Below are 9613 nucleotides of genomic sequence, written 5' to 3'. Positions count from 1 at the left end.
GGCCCGACTGTACTTAGTGTCTCTCAAATATTGCTCAATCTCTCTCTCTCTCTCTCTTTTTTTTTTTTTGTCTCTGTGTTAGTGGCGCAGCAGTCTGATCTTCTTCATTCGTATTTAAGCGTGTATGAAAAAATAGAATATTCGAATCTCAAAATTTAAAATCGAATGCAAACCCACCGAACGAATATTCGAATAATCGAATTTTCTGGTCCAGCCCTAGCTTCATGTAGCAAAAACGAAGATGGGTGCTGTTGATGTGCCAGTGACAGGGAACATAAGCGAGTGGTTCTGTCAGTTGATTAGCGCAGACATGAGTGTAATGCTTAGGTGTTTCTTTAGTGTCTGATAGATGTGATGTTTTTGAAGGATCTAATGGATTGTCTTCTTCCTTCCTCACATGAGGCGCAAACATGACTGCTCAAATGTTGAGGACAGTTCTCGTGTTTTCTCAACATCCCACACTCATATGCTAGAACTCTTTCATATATTTCTCTCTAACTTCTACTAGGGCTGCAACTAACGACTATTTTAATAGTCGACTAGTCACCGACTATTGAAACGATTAGTCGACTAATCGGATAATTATTCAATTTTTCTCAAATTTAGCATGAGATTGCTTTAATTATGTGGAAAATTATAGTAAACACAAGAAAGAAGGGGGTACTTCAATAAAAAATGCATATTTTGCTGCTGATAGGCCAATTCATACTAAAAGTAAATAAAAATGCCCTGTCTAAAACCAATTAGGCACAGTGCTCGGTCAGTACAGACATAAATGCATAAATTAAGAAACTCTATAATTTTTTTAATGGACAGGCACATTTGTTTTATAAGAAAAAATAAATTAAAATCAAGTAAACATTTTCTTCCTGTAAACCATCAGCAGCAATAAAACAGTAAACAAAAATGTATATCCAAAACAAAACGTATTGGCTTCCATGTTATTTAAATCTTACCGAGGCCAGCCAAACTCCGTTTCATTCAACTGTCCGACGTGCTTTCTCTTTAAATGTTCGTGCATCACAGAGGTGCTGCCGTGATGCGCAAGGACTGCTTTACAAACCATGCAGGTAATATTTTAATTCGCCGTAGCAGGCTAAAATGCTCCCAAACTTTACTCCTGTTTCATACATACTCAGTCTGCAGTGCGTCTACAGTCCGTGTGCGTTACGTATGCGGTGCAGAAGAAGCACAGACTCGTTTTGCTTTCACACAGAACGCGTTTGCAGTCCGTACATTGTGAACGTTCTAATCCGTTAACATGGGTGTGGAAAAAAAAACGCACTGCAGACGGAGTATGTGTGAAACGGGCGTGTTTTGGTACGCGCAGCTGCTGCGTTGGACGCCGCCATTTCTGTATGTTATCGCTCAGCATAGAAGCTGCGTATGTGCGACTCTCGGCAGAAAGATGCCTCACTCGGTTGTCTGGCGACAACATCGACAATGAAATTCATTGTCGACTATTTCTATTATCGATTTTTGTCGACAACGTCGACGAATCGTTGCAGCCCTAACTTCTACTTTTTTGCATCTTTAGAATCGGTAAGATTATTTTGTTTATGTGTGACCTGTTTCTTTAAGTATCTATTCTCCACTTGCTGTTTTGTTATCTTCCAGATGACCTCAGTTCATTGAAGCTTTTGTCTTGTGTTTTAACACTCTTCACAGTCTCTCACATCTGGCTGTCAGAGAACTCCTCATGTGTGAAAGCAATTCAGATCCAAATCATCTATGGTGCTGTGACTAAAGAGCGTCTGCATCACACCCAGAGCTGTAAAAAATACTCAGCCTTAAAGTCACAGGTACTCAGCCTGGAGGTAAACGGCAGTTTACTAGAAATGTACATTTGGCAGTCATGAAAAGACCTGAGGCCTTCATTGTACTCAAGGCTGGCTTGTAATCAGTCATAGTGTTGTTTATATAAAATGACCGGTATTAGGAAAGAAACAGGTGTTGTGTGGAAATCATATCCACCCTTTAATAGTTTCATGAGTAGTTTACACCTGGGAACATGTCTAGGCAGCTCTTGCAATCTTGGTAGATCCTGTCCGTTGCACTGTGTGTCACATGTGAAGTGTTGTATTAAAGAAACTCTTTGAAATGTCAGTGAATACAATGGGCATAAACTTGCATAAAAGTGTAACTGAAAGGAAGGCTAAGCAAAAAATAGCTACATGTTATGTTAAAAGAGAATCGGTTGATAAATACACAATGAGGAGCAGGGTGAGATCTTTCATGAATACAGTATTTGTGACTAAAGAGGATGAGGCTACAATAGAGCAGTTTTGTATTTTATTGTATGCTCCATTTCAAACTAAAGGTAAAAAAAAATCTTTAAAAATCTTTTTTATTAAAAAAAAAGTCATAATGAAAGTTACATTTATAAGTTACAGGTGAAAAATATCACAGTAGAATTAGTGTAAAGTAGGGCCTTATAATTTCCGCAATGCAGAAAACGTGGATAGAATCATGATATCCAGTCATATAAATGGAATTTTTTTTGTATAATACGGAATGTTACGGATTTTGGCACATTTGGGATGAAAAAAATCAAATGTAGGTCAGTACACTTACATCAAATTGCGATATGGACTAATGTCTGTAAATTTTAAGCTGCAGAAAGACTTTTAAATATGAATCCTGCATGTTCTGCGTGTCTCTGTGTAAATGAATGGCGCAGACGCGCAGTTTCGTTTACTATTCGCATGAAGCTTGCTGTGTTTTCAGCCTCTGCCGCTTCAATATATGAGTACAAGAACACGCAAACAATCTCTAGAACTGCTCTGAGAGTCACTTTATCATTTATTTTGAGAAGAACTATCGTCATTTAAACAAACAGAAACTTAAAAGGTCTGTACAGCAACCCATCAAAATAAAAGTTTGGTTCAACTTGAAGACACAAACAGAAACAGACAGAAATATATATTACTTAATTTAATGATAGTACTACTACTACTACTTTATTAGTAAAATTATTAGTAAAACATTGTTTTTAAGGAATATTACCAGAGAAATTGTTTACTAGAATTCATTTACCAGAAAAATGTAAATGCACAACACCGTATTTCTGAGAAAAAAAAAAGTTTAAATAAAATCAGTTAATTAGAGATGCTTTTGATTATTACAATTTATAAAACTATAAAATGAAATCCATAAAATGAATGGAAAACACAGAATTTGATCAAATTAAACTGAATTTGAGAGAGAACAAAAAGTTTTTCATAGGCTTTAAAAATGTATTTTTTGTTAAACTTTTAATTGCTTTTAAATTGGTGTATGTTTTGATGATTTCAATTTATTAGACATGCTTTTTCATTATTTTATATTTTCATTATTTGTTTTTAGAACAAATAGAAGAATTAAAAAGGGAAAAAAAATTAACGGAGTTTAGAAAAAAATGAAACGAATTTGGGGAAAAATAAAACAGATTTTGTAGGGCCCTAGTAAAGTAAAAGAAATAAAATGTAATGATGAAAGTAACAATTACAAGTGGACACTTTAATGTATAAAAACTGAAATAAAAACAAAGCTAAGTAGAAGCTGTCAAACGTTTAATCACCATTTATTGCATCCAAAATACTTAAATACTTAGTTTACTTAATAAATGTCTTTGTACAGTGTATATTTATTATGTGTATATATAAATATACACACACATGCATGTTTATATTTAACAAAAATATGTTATGTTTTTATATTAAAAAAATAAAAATAATATCAATTATATGAATATAAATATAGACGTAAATATTTTCAAAGTGTATATATAAGTGTGTGTTTATATACATAATAAATACACACACTATACATACATACATTATGTAAACAAAAACTTTTATTTTGGATGCGATTAATCGTGATGAATCGTGCAGCACTAAAACAAATAATTAAAATTACATAATTAAACCAAAATTAAAAGAAAAATCTAATTTAATTTTATTCAAAATATTAAGAAATGCTAAAGTCATGATGAGGAAACGTTAAAGCTTATCTCCTAAGTCAAGTGACCAGCCGTTAAGTGGTTACAGAGATCACTGATGCATAACTGATATCTTTATCTAGTCTAGACCTCCTACACAACATGGTAACGGTTTGACCATGAATATATGTCTTCTTTAAGAGACAGGAATGGAATTCAAATGAGGCAAATCATAAAGGGTATCATCACATACCCAAGCAAAATAGTTTATTCGCTTTTATCTCTTTGGCTTTATCTCTTTAACAGTTGCTTTTTAAAACTGCGTTGTTTTAGTATTAGGGGTGGGCATAGATAAATTTTTTTAATCTAGATTAATCTTGGATTAAAATGGCTAATTTGAATTCTGCTGAAGGCATTCAGAATATGTGTGCTACCCAAATAATGACTAAAAGTCTTTGAGAATGGATCATAAAGCTCATAAAGCTGTTCTATGATAATTTGTTGATGAAAATAAATTATGTTCAATTAGATGTACTTGTGTTTACTAACTAACTAACAATGAAATTATTTTTTCTACCTATTAGATTGTGTTTTTTTAACGTCAACACCTACCCAACCCATTTCATGTTACACCGTACTTTTATTTTGACAGGTTGCCATGAAGTGTCTGTGTCATACAGTATGATATGATGCTAGTTTTCTCAAATGAAACGGTAAAAGTGACACTCACAGCAGTTTGGGAGATTGAGTTTATCTGTTCATGTTAGATGAAAATGCCAAAAATTACCGGGAGCGTCACGTGTGTTTCAGTATGCGTGTAGTAAAAGCTCGTCTCCGCAATGCATACATACAGCTAGGCAAACGGAACATATCGGATTCATATTAAAACGGTCTTTTTGCATTTCAGTTTTCACATACACTAGTCCATATCGCGATTTGAATTAAGTGACTGACCAACATTCGATTTATGAATCCAAAAAACGACGAATTTACGTGGCATTTCGCTATAGTAGATTCGGTTTTTATGAATGGAGGACGACGCGATCCCGTCTGTGTTTTGGCGGAGGAGACTTAAACGCGCGACCATATTCTATAGTCTTCGGTATACATCCGCGTTAAACTATCAAGGTGAAAGTCATCATAGCTTGCGTAGTTTAGACCCAGCTCCCAACCCAAATTTGAGAATAGATTAACGGCGATATTTTTTTTATCGCGCGATAAGAGTTTCACGTTAACGCAGCACGTTAACGCCGATAACCGCCCACCACTATTTAGTATGCTTCGAAATCTGGGTCTGGTCACATTATGTGTGAACAGCAGGCCAGTACGTAGTGCCCTGGTATTCACAGAATGCTCCTATTGGACCATATTGTCCTGTTGTTTGTGTGTGTGCCTGCAAGCTTGAGTGTGTAAGTACACTTAGTCTGTTTTCGTAGCCACTTTTTCTAAGTTTCAAATGAGTTGGACCCCCGACCTGCTCAGTGTGAAGTTGCTCAAACAGGTCACTGGCCTGTTTCTGACACTGGGTCTCAACAGAGAAATGGAGCTCTGTGAGCAGAGAATAGAGCTGGGCGGTATGACCAAAAATTTATATCACGGTATTTTTCAAAATTATACGGTATCACGGTATATGACGGTATTTTTTTTTTTTTCATGCATGACTAGGTGTTAACCACATTTCCTAATAAATTAGAGACTAATTACTGCAGTATTTTGGCTTACATTGACCGGACTAGTATTAACCCAGGTTTGAATGGTCTCACAAAATGCTGTTGTTCACAAAGAAGTGACAGTGGCACTCATAATTGTAATGAGGTGAAGAAATCAGAATTCATGATTTGCAGTCAAAATACACAACACTTTATTGTGCATTCTTCACAAGTTCACATTTACAAGTCTACGCGTTTCTCTTCCAGCAGGAGGCGCTGTCAGAATGGTAGTATACAAAGTAGCGCAACAAATGATTTTGAAACGTGCAGCGCTCATATTTATTCAATGGATAGCCTTTTGAAGTTTCATCGCAATTCTTGTCTTTCAGTCCCCACATTTTAGACCACCTGAAATCATAATTATGACTTTCATAACTTCCTAATAACACTGCAGTCATCAATGAAAATTAAGAGCTTTATTTAAGACTTTCAAAAACAAACCTTACACAAAATACGTTTCTTTTTTATTTTTTTTCCCACCATGTTCGGGGCACAAGAAAAATATTAAGGGACTAAATTAATATCAGCATATGAAGTATAATCGTCTCTCATTGTCTGAAAGAATGCACATCCGATGCTGAAAGTCAGTTTTTACTTTCACTTTAACGTATTGATCAGTTTCCACGTTGCTTGTGTGATATCCATTGGCTTTAAAACATAAATATTAATAAAAATACAGTATATAGAAAAGACATATCTTTAAAATATTGCGACGTAACACCAACGTAAAGCCATTGTTTTTCTCTCACTGAAAGCTACATCTGTCTGCGCACAATGCGCCGATCTCTGCTCTAGTCATCACTGCAGACACACCCCCTCTTGAAATTTCGGCATTACAAGTTTTGCAAATCGCTAACCCTGGGTCTTTCTCAGATATACTGAAATACGTCCACACCTCAGATGTGTTGCTTCAGACAAGCACGTGCAAGCTGCGGTTTCTGTTTGCGTCAACATACGTGTTCCCAGCGCTTTGTACGCACACACTCACCGGTATTGGGGTATATGAAAAATGAATATCATTAAAAAAAAACCCACCGGTATTCGGTATGAAAAGGTATACCGCCCAGCCCTAGCAGAGAATATAGGCTAATTGGTCTTCACTTCACCCTCATGTTAACCCATATCCCTTCCTAGGGGTACCGCACCGTTGTGCTGAATAGGCAGCAAAAGGCACTGAAAAGAACTGCTTTGTTGCAGAAGTTTTGCCAACTTTCTCTGTCTGAAGCTTCTTTCCACTCTGACAGTGATTTAATTGGTAGATGTTGCTTAGCTGATGTATTGTGGGTTGTAGTAGTAGACTCTCTCAATGCTGGATGACGTAAGATTATTGGTGGAATAGTCTGATTATAATCTGACTGAATACAGTTGAGGTCAAAATGTCCATACACCTGAATAAGATACTTTACATATAAGATGTTTACATAAAGTCCACAAGAGAAAATAATAGTTGAATTTATAAAAATGACCCTGTTCAAAAGTTTACATACACTTGATTCTTAAAGGAGTAATTCACTTTCAGAACAAAAATGAACAGATAATGTACTCACTCCTTTGTCATCCAAGATGTTCATGTCTTTATTTCTTCAGTCGTAAGGAAATAGTTTTTTGGGGAAAACATTTCAGGATTTCTCTTTATATAATGGACTTCTATGGTGCCCCTGAGTTTAAACTTCCAAAATGCAGCTTCAAATAATCTATGCTCTAAACAATCACAGCTGAGGAAAGAAGGGTCTTATCAAAACGATTGGTTATTTTCTAAAAAAAAAAAAAAATTACAATTTATATACTTTTTAATCTCAAATGCTCATACTGTCCAGCTCTGTGTGTACTCTGTGTAGAGATTAAAAAGTATATAAATTGTAAATGTTTTTAGAAAATAACCGATTGTTTCACTAGATAAGACCCTTCTTCCTCGGCTGGGATCATTTAGAGCCACTTTGAAGCTGCATTTAAACTGCATTTTGGAAGTTGGAACTCGGGGCACTATAGAAGTCCACTATATGGAGAGAAATCCTGAAATGTTTTCCTCAAAAAACAATTTCTTGACGACTGAAGATGACAAAATAAATTTTTGTTCTGAAAGTGAACTACTCCTTTAATACTGTGTTGTTACCTGAATGATCCACAGCTGTTTTTTTTTTATATAGTTTTTGTTTAATTAGAGATGTTTAGTGATGCTCACTGATGCTTCAAAAGGAAAAACGATGCATTAAGAGCTGGGGGTGAAAACTTTGAAACAGAATGAAGATGTGTACATTTTTATTTTTATTTTGCCAATATGATTATTTTTTTCATTTAGTACTATCCTATAGAAGCTACAGAAGACACTTAGCATATTTCCCAGAAGAAAAAATAAGTAAAATTTACCCTGATTTTCAAATTCCAAAACTCTTAATGTATTGTGTTTCCTTCTAAGCATCAGTGAGCATTTGAACCTTCTGTAATAGTTGAATATGAGTCCCTCAGTTGTCCTCAGTGTATAAATATGGATCTCAAAATCATACAGTCATTGTTGGTTTTTAAATTTGCTGAAAAACCAAATAATTTGTGCGACCTGAAGGCAGGCAGTTTAACTGTTCAGGACAAACAAGGGACTCATGAACAACTATCACTAAACAAAAAAAAAAAACAAACAAACACAGCTGTGGATCATTCAGGTAACAACACAGTATTAAGAATCAAGCGTATGTAAACTTTTGAACACGGTCATTTTTATAAATTCAATTATTGTTTTGTCTTGTGGAGTTTTATGTAAACGTCTTTTATGTGAAATAACTTATTCAGGCCAGTACTAAATAAAACATAACATGCATTTTGTATACGTCGTCTTATTTTGGTAAAATAATTAACATTTTGCGGATTCTGCAAGGTGTAAACTTTTGACCAACTAAAAAAAAAGGAATTTCTTAAAGGGATAGTTCGCCCAAAAATGACAATTCTGTCACGTCATTCCAAACTTGTAAAACCTTTTTTAATCTTTAGAACACAAAGTAAGATATTTTTGATAAAATCCTAGAGCTTTCTGACTTTTCATAGACAGCATTCAAAGCCCAGAAAGGCAGTAAGGACATCATCAAAATAGTCCATGTGATGACAGTGGTTCATGTGGCGCCCCCTGAATTTACGACTTCGAAAAGTTGCTGAGCTTGGTTTTATTTAGAAATTTTACTTCAATGGTGTAATTTACACACTGTGTTTAGCTTTCACTGTCACCTGCAGGTTTGCGAGGCAGACGGACATTCCTTTAAGGGAGGAGAACAGTGCAAGCTGATGAGAACCAGCCTTGCCTCAGATCTCTCGTTTTCTTTCTTTGTCGGTTTTTTCCCCTTCTCTTTTTGCTTGTTTTCTCTGTATTTCAGCCTACAACTTATAATTACAAACAGGACCTTCAGGAATTTTCCTGAGAATGCGTAACAGAGAGTTATGTAGCAGCGTTTGGCGAAACTTCCAGAAAATTTTCTGCACTGTAATAAGAACCGCCCTGATATACTTGTCATTTGAGCGAAAATCTCAACTCTCTGTTCCAAAAATTCCATCGTGGGCTCCAAAGACCTGAGTTAAACCCGAGAACTCGAGTCTTTTACGAGCCCATATCCTTACAGAGGACGAGCCTGCAGATGAAATCAATTAAAAGGTGCTGGAATGTGTGGCCGAGGCCTGGAGCTGATTTGGAGGGGCGGTGCGCTGTAAGGGGGGAAGTTGAGACTGAGGGGCTGAAAGTGGGTCACGCTTCTCACAGCTGGCCTCACTGCCGCCATGACATAGAAAGGTAACGGCAGCTGGCTCGGATAGGGAACCCCAGATGAGACGAGCCCAGGAGGTCTTTCTCCCTCTTCCTGTATGTGTCCACTGTGGTTTCCCTCCCTTTTAATCACTCGCCACCCACAACTTAAAATTGTCTTCCTCTCGTTTCAGCTTGGATCAACTTTGAAGTGAATTTCTGATTAGGAATGTGCAAAATGCTTCACAACCAGCAAGTCAATGG

At 36.0% G+C, this 9613-nt stretch overlaps 1 protein-coding gene across 1 annotated transcript in view; it reads left to right on the top strand.

Moving 5' to 3' along the window:
• The first annotated feature begins 241 nt into the window (after positions 1–241).
• The window catches only part of lrp1ab (low density lipoprotein receptor-related protein 1Ab), a 198379-nt gene continuing 189007 nt past the window's right edge, over positions 242–9613 (top strand). Inside the window, exons 1-2 of the mRNA XM_073822691.1 lie at positions 242–290; positions 1669–1817. Of these exons, the coding sequence (XP_073678792.1) occupies positions 242–290; positions 1669–1817 (198 nt within the window). The remainder of the gene's footprint in view (positions 291–1668; positions 1818–9613) is intronic.

Source organism: Garra rufa, chromosome 18 (assembly GCF_049309525.1).
Source record: "Garra rufa chromosome 18, GarRuf1.0, whole genome shotgun sequence".
NCBI lineage: Eukaryota > Metazoa > Chordata > Actinopteri > Cypriniformes > Cyprinidae > Garra > Garra rufa.
This window is presented reverse-complemented; position numbering and strand designations above follow the sequence as displayed.